This window comes from Dunckerocampus dactyliophorus, chromosome 18 (genome assembly GCF_027744805.1).
Source record: "Dunckerocampus dactyliophorus isolate RoL2022-P2 chromosome 18, RoL_Ddac_1.1, whole genome shotgun sequence".
Taxonomy (NCBI): Eukaryota; Metazoa; Chordata; class Actinopteri; order Syngnathiformes; family Syngnathidae; genus Dunckerocampus; species Dunckerocampus dactyliophorus.
Window position 1 is genome coordinate 7,490,895 of NC_072836.1, and position 17,917 is coordinate 7,508,811.

The following is a 17,917-nucleotide window of genomic DNA, read 5'->3' on the forward strand; positions in this document are numbered from 1 at the left end:
ACATATTTTTTTGTAAATTAAAGATTACTTGGCAGTGTCAATCAGTTATTATTGTCTCATTAAATTGTGTCCTGAATGACTTTTGTGGCACCCCCTATGGGTTGTGGTCAGAATGCTTTGGAAGACACACTAGCGTACATGTAATACAGATATCCTCGAAGTTTTATAATCTTTGGGCTAATAGTCAATGACTTATGGCCAATTTGTTGCCCCTGCAAAGACGTTGTTTGATGGCGGCCATGTTTTTCGACCAACCTTGCTCAAATGTTACACACAAGGGCTTGTCCGTCCCCCAAAGGGGTGTATCAAATTGAGTCGTAACAGTTTTTGGAGAGCGTTTAAGTGGGGGAGAAATTTAAAGTCAGTCCCGCTTATGGGGGTTAATAACAGCGCCACCTTGTGGTGTATTTGTCGGGCAAATAATACCACACATAACACAGTCGGGGTGCATGCTTTGACAAATTTGCGCTTTTTTGTGTTTAACGATTCAAGAGTAGAAGAAATAGCTTACATAAACAAATCCATAGAGTCACGTGAAAAAAGAGTGTCTGGTGTCTATTCGTTTTGCTTTCAGTGGAAAAGGAAAGTGTTTCATCCAAGGTTATGTAAACACATTTCTCTTACTGTCAGCAGGTAAAATAACCAGTAACCAAGTGTTACAAAAGAATAATCCATACACACAAAGCACCACACACAGCGTTTTTCTTAACCTTAGTTACCTTGACGTCCAAAAGCTGTGCAAAGCTTTTCTGAATTCCCCTCCACGTTATAAGCGGAGCCATTGCGGCCTCACACCTCTCCTCCTTCCTCGTTTTAAACTTCCTCTTCCAGGCCGTGTTTGTCATTTCTCTGACCGTCCGACGGTTGTGTGTTTCAAAACCAGATACTGGCAACCGCGTCGTACTCCTACGTGCTCGGCCCACGCTTTTCCTTTCTGGATTGGCGCCTCCTTGTTTCGCACGTTGCCTGAAGGTGTTGAAATAAGCGCTGATGGTGATGGTGAAAGTGTCATAAATACTCTTGTACTGCCTGAGAGTTCTTCATTGCCATGTGTGTGCTTGGCAACGAGCAGATTTACTCCAAAGCTATTATTTACCTAATTCTACTTTACTGTAAGAACACATGCAGTTTGTTGCGGATGCAGATAAAGGATCTCCCCCATAAGCAGGAGGTCTATGAGACATTGTGCTACAGTGGACCCTCTCAGATCAAACACAACACTGGTCTTTCTCCAATTTGTTCAGATTTGGAAACCATTTTCCCCCCATAGGCACTGATGGGAATATGTTAATCATCTGTTCCAGGGTCAAACTGTGGCTGCCATAACACTTTTATTAACTCTACAGGCAATGTTTTCGCATTATAACAAGTGTAAAAATAAGCTAACCACTGTTCATTTTCAAACGTAAAAAAGCTTTTTAAGAACTTTAGCGATGGAGGCTACTGATTCGAAATCTGGAGGTGGTCAGGTATACGACATTTTGACGCAGTGCACTCTCAGATCAAATGCACTACTGGTTGACGCCCACATTCTCCCCATAGTAAATAATGGAAATAGAAATAACTACTATATTTCCAGGGTCAAACTTCAGTAACTCCACCGCCAACATTTTAGCATTCTAACACTCTTAACTCTCTTACAAGTGTAAAAATAAGCTAACTGCTGTCAAGCAAATATTGGATCCTGATAGATAAGTAGTGAGATATTGTTTCATGGCAAATGGAAGTAGCTGCATTTGAAGTATGAGTTGCCAGTATCTAGCAGCATCTACCTCTGCATGCGCTTTAAAATGAGCTAATCAGCTGTTCTCGTGTGTGTTACGCTGGTCGTACACTTGTTGTTTAGAATGAACTTTAGAATCAGTGGTATTAATACTGGCTGAGCAGTTTGCTCCTAACCGCTATTACAACATTGGTTCTGTTGCTGCTGTGTTGTGCAATATACCTGTTAACAAATGCCGCGTTGGTCAACGAGAGCTACGTTTTTCTTTTTTTTCCCCTGTCCTTTCTTATGCTCTCCAAATCATTAACCACTGTTCATTTTAATACCTAAAAACAATAAAACACTCTTAACCTCAATGAGGGAGGCTACTAATTTGTGCAACATATTGTTGGTTAGCTAATGTAGCTAGATGACACACATGGAAGTTCTTGTATTGGATGTCATTAGCGCAGGTGTACCTAATGCATGTTTCCTCGGCAGAAGTTTGCGGTCGCCCTTTCTGTAAAGGTCCTTATCAGCAGCGTGTGTGCAGGCAGGCATGTAACACAGATAACGAGTTGCAGATAAGCGCGTGCTCTCCCAACCGAGGTTGTTGTTTTGACCTCATTCAGGAGACTAAATCAGCATCACCGTCGTGCGTGATGCTGCCTCTGTCTGCACCGTGGGGGTCGTCCGTGTCACGGAAGTCCTCTTCGTGCTGGTTCCAGTGATGGACGTGTACATGTTTTTTATCCCCGGTTATTGACTGTAAAAATCAATAGTAGACTGGAAACATGCATGAGAGATAGCAAGGCTCTGTAGTCAGGGGGAATCACGTACCATGTCTGCATGCGTGTAAAGCAGGGGTCTCAAACTCAGTTTACCCGGGGGCTACTGGAGGTAGAGTCTGGGTGAGGCTGGGCCTCATCAAGTATTGGGAGTAAGGCTCACGATAACGATAATATCTATAACGATATCGGGTATGCTGCAGGAAACACGTCTAACATGTTAGCGCCCCAAAAGCGGTATCATCCGGCAGTGGACGTTACATTTACAAGAAAGAAAACCAGCTTAGTGCAAACACCGATAACGTCAGCATATAAACAACCTCTAGCAAACAACTCTGACCGGGCCAAAGCAGTAACACATGATATTGGAGTTTTTATAGCCACGGGATTACGACCATATTCAGTTGTTGAGAGCGCTGGCTTTAAGTACAGTCATGGAAAAAATTATTAGACCACCCTAGTTTCTTCAGTTTCATGTTTCATGTTTGGACAAATATAAGAATAACAACAAAAATAGCTCATAACAGTTACATTTTTTGGCAATACAATGCTATAGCCATTCATTTCTGTGTGGAGTTTGCATGTTCTCCCCCGTGCGTGTGTGGGTTTTCTCCGGGTACTCCGGTTTCCTCCCACATTCCAAAAACATGCATGTTAGGTTAATTGGAGACTCTAAATTGTCCATAGGTATGAATGTGAGTGTGAATGGTTGTTTGTCTATATGTGCCCTGCGATTGGCTGGCAACCAGCCCAGGGTGTACCCCGCCTTTTGCCCGAAGTCAGCTGGGATAGGCTCCAGCATACCCCCGTGACCCTCATGAGGAGAAGCGGTATAGAAAATGGATGGATGGATGGATGGTTGGACTTCACGTGCAACAGACAGCTATTTGACCGTAACTGTCCATTGCATTTCGCCACAATGTTAAAACAATTGTTTAAATACAACAGTTTATTTTATTATTATATTTCTATTTTAAAAACTCAGAGTCTAATGGGTCGCTTTTATTTATTAAAAAAAATGCGTTTGCATTTTTTAAAATAAAAGCATTTCAAGTCATTTTTTCTGCCGTTTTTTGTATTGAAAATGAACCAAACCGAGCACTTCAAGAAAATGAACTAAACCGAAATTACATTTTAGTGTACCGTCACACCCCTAGTAGTTACTTACCTGTTACATGTTGTGCTGTCATTTTGTGTGTGTGTGCGAGCACCGCGATTGTTGGCAGTGTTCTGTTTAGTGACCCCCATTTCTCCATGTGACACACTCTTAGTTCCGTGGTGGCTTATGCTTTCACCCTGTGACCAGCATTGGCTTAACTCAGACCTTGCGGGCCGGGTCTGTAAGGCTTGTACGAGAAGCGTGTCCAGTGTTAGGATAATGAGGCGACGTATGTCACTGCTCATATTCTTAAAAGAACAATTCATTAAAAAAACAATTGACTGCAGTGTCAATTTCAAAACATCTATGTCCATAGGGAATAATTGAAATAGAAATAATCCATTCCAGGTTCAAACTGTCACCACCAACGTTCATTAACTGTAAAAGCAAGGTTTTAAGTAACATTTCCACATTCTTAACTGCTATGCAAGTGTAAAAACAAGTTAAAAACTGCCTATAAAACATGCATTTCTTGATTTTAATGATGAAGGCATGATGTTAAAGGAAAACTCCACTTTTTTGGGAGTTTTGCCCATCATCTACAATCCTTATGTGAGACATGAACACATGTCTTTCTCTTTCCTGCGCGTTCTAAAGATATAAAAACAGGTAAAAAGACGCAGCTAAGAATGAACGTAAATCGCCTAAAAAAAACTCCAAAATGCGCCAACAACGCTCCATGTACATATAATGTAATGTGCATATTAACCAGGCTATTATTATTAACATTGTTACACCGATCCAACTACATTACTGGCATATTGACACTTAGCCATACCACACCGGCTAGCTACTAGCCGACTAGCTTGACCACACACTATCAAAAGGTAACACTACATATTGGAGCTGGAGCTAGGTGTAGGCGTTGGTTTCTACAGTATGTTGCTATGAGAAATCAATGCGCCCAGGAAGGACGTTCCGGTAATGCTTAAAGGACCAAAATACTGTAAGTATTACATGTACCTGTTACAGCATGTACAGTATATAAAACCATAAAACCTTGTTGGACGTCTTTGTAAGGCATTTGTAAGGTGTGTCCCATTACATGCATTAATGGGCTGTCTCTTTTTATCTGTTTTTATGCCTTTAGAACACACAGAAAAGAGAAAGACGTGTGTTCATGTCCCACATAAGCATTGTGGATGATGGGCCAAATCCCAGAAAAAGGACAGTTTCCCTTTAAAATGATCACGCCTCTCATTTTTAACATTCCCACCAACTCACAAGTGTAAAAAGAAGTTAAGCACTGCAATAGTAGACTCGATGTTTTACTCAAGTCAGAATGAAGTTGGTAGATGTCATCGCTGTACTATGCCTATGTCTAAAACAAAATGGTCAAACTTGCAGCTCCCATGTCTGTTACTAACTTTTAAGATGTGTAGCAAAGCCTTCTTTTTTTATGATAAAAAAAAATTGCAAAGCTGTCCTCTGAAAAGTGGTAGGCTTATACAGGCGGCAGGCTCATCTCGCTAGGAGGAGGTGTCATGTCTATGAGGAAGGTTTTTCCTTCATGATGTCATGAAAACACGCAAAAGTGAGGGAGATTATAGATTTTTAAAATATTTTTTTCACATTTGGTGCTCAAACAGACTCAAGAGACAAATTACTGTTAGAACATCGGTAAAAAAAAACCACAAAAAACGTTTGCATTGTTGGAGACCAAGGAAAGTGAGGTCAAAATCCATGTGTTTCCTTCATTTTGAATTGAACATACAAGGATGACTGCTGTGAGCAAAGAACAGTTAAAAGTGTAGAAACATTTGGGTTGTTGCAGGATGTTCCAAACCACAAACGTCTGTAGCTGCCGAGCAGTTGAACTGTAATGCAATCAAGGTTTTCTTCCCAAAAAACAAAAATCAAAAATAGGTTAGACAGCACTCTCATGTGTGCAGAAAGGTGGGCGTGCACGGCTTGGAGCTCGTTGTTAAAGCCGAGAAAGTGGAGCCAGTTTGAAGCATAGACAGGTAGCAGGTGGTGCGGCGCTAATTGGAGCTTATCAGGTGTTTTAAAAAGGGGGGACGGGAGGTGGCTTAAAAAAAAATAAAAGCATCAGTGGCTTTTGTGCAGCTGTCAGGCCTGCAATAGAGACGTTGAATTGCGTCTCATGTTCGGCTTTTTGGAGGGAAGCATCAGCTTTCAGCGCAGACCTGAATGGCTCAATCATATAGTGGATGCAGCTGTGGGTTTTTTTTATTTTTTTTTTTAAATAAAGCATGAAAGTGCCAATAATATTGAAAGTTATGATAGGTGACAAGAGGGCAAGCGTCCCGCCTCAGGTGACGCTGTGCCTTTTGTTTGTTTCTATCGGTCTGTCACCCGTCCTAACACGTCTGCTCTCGGCCCACGCTTTTCACCAGCTCGTCTCCTTGCACAGAAAAAAATCCAGACAGGATGTTATGTTTGTTTGTCTTTTTGTGTTTGTACGCTTTTGTGCACACATTCTCACCTACAAAGCCGCAAGTTTGACACATTTGTCAAAAGGAAACTAAACATGAAGGAACTTTCCAGTAAAAAATAACCGAGTAGACGGCCTCATTTCATGCATTCATTCTATATGAAGAACAAATAAAGCGCAATTCAAGTTAATGTTCGGGATCAGGTGTGTCCAAATTGCGGCCGGCGTCTGTTTTTTATTTACCCATGGCACATTAAAAAAAATATTTTTGACAAAAAGACAAAAAAAAAAGGAAAAATCAGCAGTAATTTGACAAGAATAAAGTAAAACAAAACAAAAAACGTCATAGTTATACAAGAATAATGTCGTAATTATGAGAAAAAATTTCCGTCATTTCAGGAGCATAAAGTTGTAATTTTAAAGAAAAAAGATGCGTTTTTTTTTTTTAAGCCGTAATATTATGACAAAGGTGTCATTTTTGAAAATGAGGTTGCGTAAAAAGTTGTAATATTTAGGGAATAAAGTCATAATATTAAGAAGATAAAATTTATTACGATTATTTACAAAGAAATTTGAAATATTTGGAAAATTTTCACTGTTCAGTTTGTGGCCCTCTGTGGAAAGACGTTTGGACACCACTGTTCTAGATCTTTAGCCTCTAAAATGAGAGCAAAAAAAATTAAATATGCATCATGTAGCAAATTTGTAGCTTATTTATTGTTCCTTTCGGTCATTCACCCTAAATACTGCGGTTAAAGCCTCTATTCATTTAATCATCGAGTCTCCTGTAGTCGCCGGATGAGAGGTATGCAAAAACAAATTAGCCTCTAATTCATGCAGCTGTGGCTGTGGGCCACTTCCTGATGTACTACATCTTTTACACGTTTTACAAATGAACGTGTTGCATGTTAGACTTACTTTGCAGCTTCATGAGATGCTTTCATGATTCTTTTGTTCGCACAGTGCATTGAAAAAGATTTTGGAGTTGATCCTGAAATGGAAAAAATGCATGATTTTTGGCAGGGGTTTACATTTTTCGACAATTATATGATGAAAAATGATGAATAATGCTTTTTTTTTTTCTTTTCTTTTCTTATGATAGTAGCACACGTCTTGTCTTTGGTTAGTATGATGCGGTGCAGTTCTGTACAACCACAAAAATGCACCTACATGTTCTAAGAAGTCATTGATGATGTTATGTCAGGTCAGTGTGGTTGGGTGGGGGTCAAACACAGGGCAATGCGTCAGATAGGAGGAAGCCTACCATCCCCGTCAGGCAGTGTCTGTGAGCGACACACGACAGGTAAACGGGGGCGGGGCTCACTGTCGGGAGGAACCTGCACATCAGGTTTCACACGCAGAGAAGCAGTGAAATCTCGTAATGACAGACGCCAGGGACTCCTTGGTGACAGGAGGACCTGCAAGCTGTCTCCACAACACAATCCTGGAGGGTAGTCATGTGCTGACCTGCTGGAGCTTAGGCAACACGAAGGAATGACAGAAAACTGCTGGCGTTACGGGTTTAGATGCACAGTGAATTTCATTCATAAACAGAGCAAGAACAGTGAAATTTACATCACGTTTGGGGAAAGCTAAGGTAAATTTGTGCCATTTAGTTCCTGCATAATCTTTACAGTACTTTGGACCCCATTCACTGTCATAGAGTAGTGGCGAGTCTGCATTAGGACGAAGGCTTTTTTTGTATGTATACAATACAATAAATATAGTACCCGTTCCTGCTAGCTCTCTACCCGCCCACATTCAAACCGTCTCATGGGCGTGGCTCCCATCCGCCAGATTTTTTCCATTGGCCAATTTTATGATGGAACCCTGTCAACTCTGCCTGGCAACAAGTGCAGGAGCAGCAGCAAGACTCTCTGTACATCTTAGAAATATACAGATAAATAACGTACACATCACACTAAAACACTGCTGTTTCATTTCGTATGCATTGTATACATGTTTATTATACATAAAAAGGATGTGAAAAAAGGAAAAAGTAGAATTATGTTTCATACAAGTAGGCGTAAAGCCCCCCCGAGTAGCAGCATGTGGACAAAGTAAAGAAAAATATTTTAAAATCTGCTAAGGAAAACTTCAATCAAATTTATATATTTTTATCGTGGTATTTAATATATTCATTAGTAAAGCATGCTGGTTTGTAGTTGAATATGGTTGAATATGGACTGTTATTACTCAATTTTTTTATTTAAGCAAATGTTATGTATTTCTTGCCTAAATTAATCATGTTCATGCATAAAAATGCCTAAATAGAGTAAAATACAAATATAAGGCATTCAGAAAATGCATTTGACGTAGTATTTTCACTAGCCACTAGGTGTCAGTAATGTTACTGTCATGTTCGGTAAGACACACAAGCACCAGACTTGATCGCCAAAGTAGCAGGCTTTTATTGCAGGTTTGAATCATCTCACGACGGCCACAATAATTCCTAACAAAAAACACGGGCTAGTGTTGTGGCCATAACGCTGAACCCCCTTGATGTCACTTCCTGTCTGCCACTCACTCAAGTTTATAGCAACACACATGAGCATGAGTCTTATTTACGTCTTAAATTGTTTATTTATTCTTATAATGTCCACTCTATTGGGTGATACGAGTGTAAAGGTGGCTATAAGGGGTGTTATTTCACATCTGGAGGGCTCTAATAATGTTAAAGACTGTATTTAGAAGGTCAGAAACCGTTTTTTCAATGCTAGAACTACAATAATTCCACTATTATATAAATATCCATCAATCCATCCATTTTCTATACCGCTTCTCCTCTTTAGGGTCGCGGGGGTATGCTGAAGCCTATCCCAGCTGACTTCGGGCGACAAGCGGGGTACACCCTGGACTGCTCGCCAGCCAATCACAGGGCACATACAGACAAACAACCATTCACACTCACATTCATACCTATGGACAATTTAGAGTCACCAATCAACCTAACATGCATGTTTTTGGAATGTGGGAGGAAACCGGAGTACCCGGAGAAAACCCACACGCGCACGGGAAGAACATGCAAACTCCACACAGAAATGCCCAAGGGAGAATCGAACCCAGGTCTTCCCGATCTCCAGGCTGTTAGTGTGTTGGTCAACATGCTAACCACTAGACCACCGTGCGGCCCATTATATCAATATTCCATTCATAAATAAGGAATTCTACTTCGTGGAAATTCACTTACAGTATCCCGGTCGGGTCAGGAGTTAACTATTCTACTCCTGAACCGCTGCACACAAAAAGGAAAATATGAAAATGACAATATATCAAAACATGCCCCCTTCCTATGTCGCCTGTGCTATTATTTTTCTGCCAAATACTCCACACGGATCGGCTTGAAATTACTCACGCAGCTCAATAAACTCCACAAAACTTAAGGCAGTTTTGCTGAAAGGGGGGACTGACAAGAACACATGTGTAAAATTTGGGCAAGATTGGTTGCAAAACGTCTTGTAGGGACACGGTTGGGACTTTGCAACTAACTGCCCAGAAGTCATTGACCACTTGTGTAACGATTCTTAAACTTTTGAGGATATCTGTGTTAAATGTATGCTAGCATGTGTTCCAAAGCGTTTTGAGAACAACTCAGGGGATGCCACACACACAAAAAAAAGAGAAAGGACTATATTTGTCCTGGTAGCAGCCTCTTGCTATTTTTACATATAAAAACCGCTGATAAGTTCCAAATGTGTCCTGTATAGCCCTTAAACTGACGCAATGCCATGAATCAAACCATTCCATGCTGCAACAATGAGGCGTAATGTGATTCCTCCGGTGCAGCTGGCACATGTGCTCCTTCTCAAGCCTTGGCATTAACAGAGCTAAAGGGCTGATGCAGGCTGACTAGACATCCCTCTACTTGCTCAGCTCGCAGCTGTAATTCCTCCCAGCCTCCAGATGCATCAGACACCATTGCGAGTGAGCGGGCTCCATTATGAAGCGCTGAAGTCTGGCCACCGCGCTGAAGGAGCCTATTGTTTCTTGTTCCTGCTTGAGGAAACACTGAGCGGGTTATTGCTGGCGGGCCGTATTGCAGCTGCGCACGCGTCGCTTGTATTCAGCGACATATTTCTGAAGACGTGCCGTCTACTCCACACGTACGGCCACGGATGTGCTCTTTGTGCGTGCGGCCGTTGAGATTCCTGCCATTGTGTCCAGATGCCGTTCCACATGCATGCTCTCTGTGTGGCTTTAGCTGGCCCTCGCTGCCGTCTTTCCTGCAAGAGTACAGCCAATAACACTTGAGAGCTGCAGCAGGGAGCCAGGCAGAAGCATCCCTATTAAATGAACTCCGCAGATGGATTGTGTTACTTATGACAGCTTTAAAGCCGCCAGCATCCTCCTCTCCTAATTAGATCTTCCCTTTGTTGCGAGAGAGTTCATTTTTCATATGGCTGAGTTGACATATTTCTCCTTTTAAAAGGAATTAAACACCACAGCAGGGGAGAGTATTTGTAAACTTCTTTTACATGCGTGACTGTAAAACTCGATACACTGTGAGGTTGAAGGTTACCCGCGTGCATTTCACTCCAGTACGCTTGTTTGTGTGCACGATATTGGACACGCATTGTTTTTTCTGCGCATTCACAGAAGGGTCTTACGGCCACAACTTTAGGTACACCTCCACAATTTAACACTCGTTTATCTTAGTTGGTGAAAATATTTATTTGTGTTTATCTGTGGAAAGATAGAACTTTCTGATACAGCTTTCCATGTGAAGTTGAGCTGGGTGATTTTTGGGTAAAAAAGGTCAAAGTTTGACACTTTTCATGACAATTTCAACTTAAAAATTTCACTTTTTACATAGTTATGTTTGTGAATAGCACAGTGCTCAAGCACATAAAGTGATGCACAGTGCAGGGTAAAGAATTCATGCATGCTTCATTTTTTCTAACCACAATTACCTGCAATTTTGCACCTATCCAGTTTATTTCAATTAATTACAGTATATAACAGGATTGTCACACATTTCTTTTTTTTTCTGCTCGAAATTGTCTTTTTTTTCATGGTAACTCAAATAGAAAGTGGTTTGATGGCACTATCTGCAGGGGGAAAAAAGAGTGCTGAGTCTATGGATTCAGTGGAGGGCGCTATCTCACAAGCTCACTCAATATTTATTTGTAGAAGATGTTTAAAGCTTTATTTAAAATGTGTTTAATAACTGTGAGATCCCTTAATTGGTTAATTGGTTCCAGACCCGATTGCGATAGGTGGATTTCCGCAAAGCAGCATTCAATATTAATAAATCGAACATTTTCTTAGAGCCTACAAAACCTGTTTAGGACTTTCTAAATACAATCTTTAGCATTATTAGAGCCCTGTAGACATGAAATAACCCCTATAGTCAACTTTACACTCCTATTATTCTTTGTTTACACCACATTGCTCAACTCTAATGCACAGGCTATGGGATCACTGCAGGGACACAAGAGACGGCCATGGCTTTAAACTTTAGCAAGCTAGCGAGCTAACTATATTAGCAATATTAACTATATTATTTACTGTATTCTAAATGTAAGAAAGGGTTTAAAAAGGAGTGGGACATGAAGAAGGACAAAAAAGCCAATAACCTACCACTTCCACACTGAATGGGAGGAGAACTTGTTTTGACTTTATCATGTTGGACATGGCTTGGCTGATTCCATGCAGTGGGACAGATTCTAATGTCATGTCTCAATAATGGACATGACATAATGGACGCCTAGTGGCCAGAATACTACATATACCTTTTGTCTTTCAATATTTTTTGAGTGATAATACGCCATAGTCAATCACGAAACAGCAATCATGAATTTTTGAAAAACCGTGAGATTACGAGGGACGACTTTATAGGGTTTAGGCATTTTATGGCTTTTTTATGGGTGTGTCAATTATTGTTTTCACAGTTCACTGGGGGTCTTGGAACAGAAGCATCTCAAATATTTACTGTATCACACATTGCTATTCATTTCATTCAAGTTTTAAAGTGCACATAATTTTAAGCCTGTTTTGCATTTACTAAGTGTATTGTTTGTAAAAAAAAAAAAAAGTAATTTTCAGTGGGAGCATCTATTTTTGAATATTCTGATCTCCCATTTCCATGTTTAATTGAGCAGAGTAATTCTGTCTGGAGGAGCTTTAGCCCCACCACTTCTTCACACAGCAAACTAGTTGAGACGGCATCAACAGCGCCTCTGCTGGTTGCACCCATGTAGTGCACTCCGTTTCGCTCTTATCTTCATACTGACCCCGTCCACAAGTCATGCAGACGTTTCTAAACATGTCTCACAGCACTGGAATGGTTTTACTCCAAAAGACAATGCTCTGTGTTGACAGCAGAATGCTCGGGCCGGGCGTTAGTGGAATGCCCTCTTTCACTCAAAGCTTTTGTCTGAGAAGCAAGACTTCGCTACATATTTCTACCTGAAGATGCATCCGGCGATTGTGAATGTCAAGTAATATGCAAAGTCATTTAAGGTCTCCTGCATGTTACTAAATAATGCAAAGAAATCTGCAGAAAGCTTTGTAGCAGTAAATCTACACACTGTGTTCACTGTGTGCCGATGCCTTTTCCTGTTAATCACTTCCAAAGCTGTGTGCTACAATGCCTCAAGGGCATAAAGGGATTTTTTTTTCCCTTCTACATTTTGTAGCAATTCATAATCCTGCTTGGCCAAGCGACATTTTCCACCGCGTGGGAAGCAGGTGCTGTTTGGATACCTGCTTTTGCTGCTGGAAGTCATCTTTGGCAAATGTGCTGCCGAAACAAAAAAACATCCAGTGACTGCAAAAGCCATTTTGATTGATTTGTTTCATATCGCTATCCATAAGTGGAAAACAAAAAACCTGACTTATGAGTGATATTGATCCACCCCAGTCTGATAGGTGGCAGTAATGCACATCAGTGAGTGGTTGCCCGCTGCGTTCAATGTCATCACAGCGCCATCTGCTTGAGCTGGTGGGTCGCTGCCCCCACTTGACCTTGGTGTAAGACTGTAACAAATATTGTACATTCCCAAATTAGAAACAGATCTGCATCTAAACGTGCTAACTAATTAAATGTAATTGTTGGATTGAACAATGATGGCTCACAGGGGGGTGTTGTTCCACTCCAGTCCTCTCAGTGGCGGTAATGCAGACTTACAAAGCGATGAAGCAAATTAGTTTCTCATCTGCACCAAAATGAATTTTGTATAATCTTACTAATTTAACAAACTAACTTGTTTAAAAAAAAGAAAATCATGTCTCGCCAGGCAATGTTGTTCCACTCCAGTCCTCTCGGGGGCCTTACAAATTGGTGGCACAACACACAGCAAGCTTTTTCTGGATCTGTACCGAAATGAATTGGCTACTTGGTTACGCCATGCAACACCAGAAAAAACTGATGCTGTTCCGCTACAGTCTTCTAGGGGGCGGTAATGCGTGTTACTGAGTGGGTCACGGACTATGGTCATTAAAACAAGCACAAGCTAAAGATGGTTGCACACTTAAGGGACATTTCTTGTGAGTAACTGTTAGCAAAGGTGTCAATCGCAGCAGTCTGGCCCGTTGGTCTTCTTATCTTTCAAAATTTATTGAAGGAATGAGCCCTCAGAGACATTAGTTAACTGGAACACCAACACTGTTATCAAAAACTCTTGAGACAACATAAGGCAACAGTACCAACTAGTGGACATCACGAGGTACAGCAATATGAGAGTGCGTAGATGATGGGACTCAACAGTCACATTGTCTTTTCCTTTGTGCGTGTGTGCAGGTGACCCACAAAGAGCTCCTGAGACGTGACGGTGGGACGAGGCCTCTTCCTGCACCTTCCTTCAAGGCCATGTTTATGGTCCGGGCGCGCTGCTCAGCACGACCCCGCAGAGTGAATGAATCTTTACCGTGAAGCCGCCGTGCTCTGCCAGCCCGTCACCATGAGGAGCAAATACTCGCAGTACTACAACCGGACTCTGATCCCTTACTACTACGTGTTCGCCAAGAACATGACCATCGAGCAGCTGGACCAGCGCAACAAGGACAAGAAGGTGCTGACCGACCCCAGCATCATCATCGTGGTCCTGTGCACCATCATCATCCTGGAGAACCTGCTGGTGCTCATCGCCGTGTGCCGCAACAAGAAGTTCCACTCGGCCATGTTCTTCTTCATCGGCAACCTGGCCTTCTCCGACCTCCTGGCGGGCTCGGCCTACATCGCTAACATTTTCCTCTCGGGCTCCAGGACCTTCAACCTGGTGCCGGTGCAGTGGTTCATCCGGGAGGGCACGGCGTTCATCGCCCTGGCGGCGTCTGTCTTTAGCCTGCTGGCCATCGCCATCGAGCGCTACATCGCCATCACCAAAGTCAAAGTGTACGGCTCCACAAAGACGTGCCGCATGTTCCTGCTCATCGGAGCCTGCTGGGTGATGTCCATCTTGCTGGGGGGGCTTCCCATCATCGGATGGAACTGCATCGACAACCTGCCCGAGTGTTCTGCCGTGCTGCCGCTCTACTCCAAGAAGTACATCCTCTTTGTGGTGACCATTTTCAGCCTCATCCTGCTCTCCATCGTCATCCTCTACGTGAAGATCTACCTGATTGTACGCTCCAGCCACCAGGAGGCCACCAACTCCCCGGCCTACGCCCTCTTGAAGACGGTCACCATCGTGCTGGGCGTCTTCATCATGTGCTGGCTGCCCGCCTTCACCATCCTTCTCCTGGACTCATCCTGCACGATACAGTTCTGCCCCATCCTCTCCAAAGCGGACATCTTTTTCGGCTTCGCCACGCTCAACTCGGCACTCAACCCGGTCATCTACACGCTGCGCAGCAAGGACATGAGGAAGGAGTTCCTGCGCGTGCTCTGCTGCTGGGGAGTGCTGCAGAGCGGGCGGCCCGCCGACCGATGCCTGGTGCCGCTGAAGAGCTCCAGCTCTCAGGACCACTGCACCCACAAACACGAACACCAGACCACGCCCATCATGCAGGATTGTACCACCTGCGTGTGATGGGAGGGGGTAGCGGATACAATCACAAATTGTATGAACCCACAATCAAATGTCAGCCATGTTGGGGTGTGACACCACTTTTCCAAACGTCTTCACCATTTGCTTTCAGAAATGTGAAATATTTCATGGGTACTCAGATGGAGTCATTTTCATGGATGCTTATTCCCCCCCCAATAGAAGCCAAAAGCATCAATGCAAAGCTTGCAATGTTGCACTTTGTAGATTGTCCTCCTCATGCAGGAAGATTTTATCATAACAATTAAAAAAAAAGAGCCTCTTTTACACAGACAGCCCACAAAATTGCAGCATCAGAGCCGCAACAGTAACATTTGCCTGTGCGTTTCACACAGAACCCACCAAAGCAGGATGTCGCCACAACTGAGTGCCCTTTTACACAGCCACACTCCAGCTTACAATCAAATTTGTCATGCCTGTTGGACCGGGACAATTGCTTTCAACACAATAGGGCAGGTGAAACAAGTATTGAGTTTGTGAAATACCCTTGCACACAGGAAGGAACATTTCCGGGGCGACCTCAGGAAAAAAGGGTTAGGGGTGTGAGAGTCTACATAATTGCAACATCACAGCCATATGAGTAACAATTGCCAGTGCCTTTCACACAGAACCCATCGAAGTGGGATATGGCCCCAATTATTATTTTACAATCAGGTCACTATTCATACTTGTTGGACAGCAACAACTGCTGTCAAAACAACAGGATGGATTATCAGGAATGTCAGGTGTTAAACTTGACACACCTAAAGCCTTACACACAGGTGGTGTCCCGCCTCTGTTTCGACTCCGACACTACCTCCAAAGTCGGAAAATTGCCAGCCAACTTCAGGAAGAAAAAAAGTGGTAAAACGTCAAGTAATGTGAAAGCGGCTTTCACCTGGGATATTGCCACAGTTGTGTGAGCTTTCACACAGATCATTTACAACCAGATCATTAGGTGAGTCACAATTGCAATTGCAATTGCTTTCAACACAACAGTGCAGGAGAAGTGAGTATCAGGTGTGAAAACAGAATTGTGAAATACTCGTACACACAGGTGGCGTCCCGCCCGTTTCTGCTGTGTTACTACTTCCAAAGGTGGAAAATTGCCGGGTCGACTTCAGTAAAAAGTTGCTGAAGGGGCTTTGACTCAGGAATCAGGATATTTTGTTTACAATTGTAGCCATTTTCAGACAGCGACAAGGCGGGAGGAGAGAGTGTCGGGTGTCACAGAAGGTGTCCTGCCTCTGTTTCGGCTGTGACACTGCATCTAAAGGTGGAAAATTGCCGGGTCGTTTTCAGAACAAAGGTGGAAAACGTCAGGCAGGATAAATGGGGCTTTGCTGCAGTTGTGTGTGCGCCTTTGACACCATCCCGCCTCTGTTTCGGCTCTGATGCTACCTACAAAGACAGAGTTGATGTCATAAAAAAGGTGGAAAATGGCAGTGAGCATAATATAAGGGGCTTTTTGTAACAATAGCCATATTATTTTTGCCATTTTGTTGCGTTTGAACCACCGTGCATGGACTTGTCTAGAAAACTAAACCCCAAACAAGTCTGAGGAGGTCAAATCAAGATGAGGCTTTTATATGCACACCACAGTGGAAAAATCAGGGCTCTATATTCCCTATATAACCTTACTTTCAGTAAAAATCCATGTGAATAACCAAAACAAACGTACATAATCTGCTTACGTTTTATGAATTGTAGCTAACCGTGTATGATGTATTCCAGCTTCCATCACTAACCCTTCCTCCATCATCGGTGCCTCTTTTCTATCGTTTCTTTTAAGGACAAGCACATTTCCTCCGCTTTGACTCATATTTGTCCTGACAGTGTTGTTAGCAACCTCTCTTGTTTGCGCCGTTCCTCTCCAGGGAATTTGGCTGAATGTATGCATGATGATGACGATGAAGAAAAAGTTTCGGGGCAGGCGTCCCGTGGTCGACAGTATTACTGATCATCCTTTTTTTGGGGGGGGGGGGGGGGTCACTGACGAGCAGAGAGTGGGATGAACAGGGTGGCTCACTGTGAAGAAAAAGAAAGAGCACCACGAACAAGATGAACATCCTGGTTTCATTTGCCGGCCATATGTCTGCTTTCCAAAGCCTCTCATAAAAACGTGGGAGATCTGGTTTCATGGGGGGGACAAGCAGACCGGGGCGGGGGCTTCCCACCCTTTTCACCCACACCTGGGAGGTCAGCATCATCCTCTACAACTTCCTTCTACCGCAGGAAGTCTTCTTTTAGTTCTATAGTTCGCATCCTGTTGTTCAGGATGACACCCCCATTCTTCCTGTATGTACTGTACACTTTTTTTTTTTTTTTTTTTACAGTTAAACAAAACATCTTTACACATTAACACAGCCAAGTACAAATGGTGAAAAGCACTTTGGCAGCTTCAGTGATGTTTGCTTCCCGTCTTTTGTTTTTGTCCGACTGAGGGATGTTTTCATGTCCAACTATGTCTTTAAATATGTATGTAAGTATGTATGTATGTACAGTTTATATATGATTTTGTGTTGTATGATGATGATGATGATGACATGTCTCGTGTGCAATAGCCTTGTGTGTCCAGCCAGTAGCACCCTGCCTGTGTTCATTCGGTACAATATGAAACACTAATGTAGGTACATCAACATTTTGTTCAATGCATTCCATATTTTTTACAAAATAAAAGAAATATGAAAAAGTGTTTGTGTTTATGGTATTTTTCGACAATTTTAATTAAGTCTCAGATATGCCACAACAGTGTGTCTGTTTATCGCGGTTAATTCGGCAATAGGTGAATTTCCGCAAAGTAGCATTTAATATTAATAAATGGAATATTTTCGTACTTAGACCACTAAAACCTGTTTATGACTTTCTAAATACGTTTTTTAACCATTTTTAAGACCTGTAGACATG

At 42.5% G+C, this 17,917-nt stretch overlaps 1 protein-coding gene across 1 annotated transcript in view; it reads left to right on the plus strand.

The window, feature by feature from the left end:
• s1pr2 (sphingosine-1-phosphate receptor 2) overlaps positions 1-17,340 on the plus strand; it is a 28,075-nt gene extending 10,735 nt beyond the window's left edge. Inside the window, exon 2 of the mRNA XM_054758378.1 lies at positions 13,786-17,340. Coding sequence (XP_054614353.1) covers positions 13,901-15,016 — 1,116 coding nt within the window. The 5' untranslated portion in view covers positions 13,786-13,900 and the 3' untranslated portion in view covers positions 15,017-17,340. The remainder of the gene's footprint in view (positions 1-13,785) is intronic.
• The last annotated feature ends 577 nt before the right edge of the window (positions 17,341-17,917 follow it).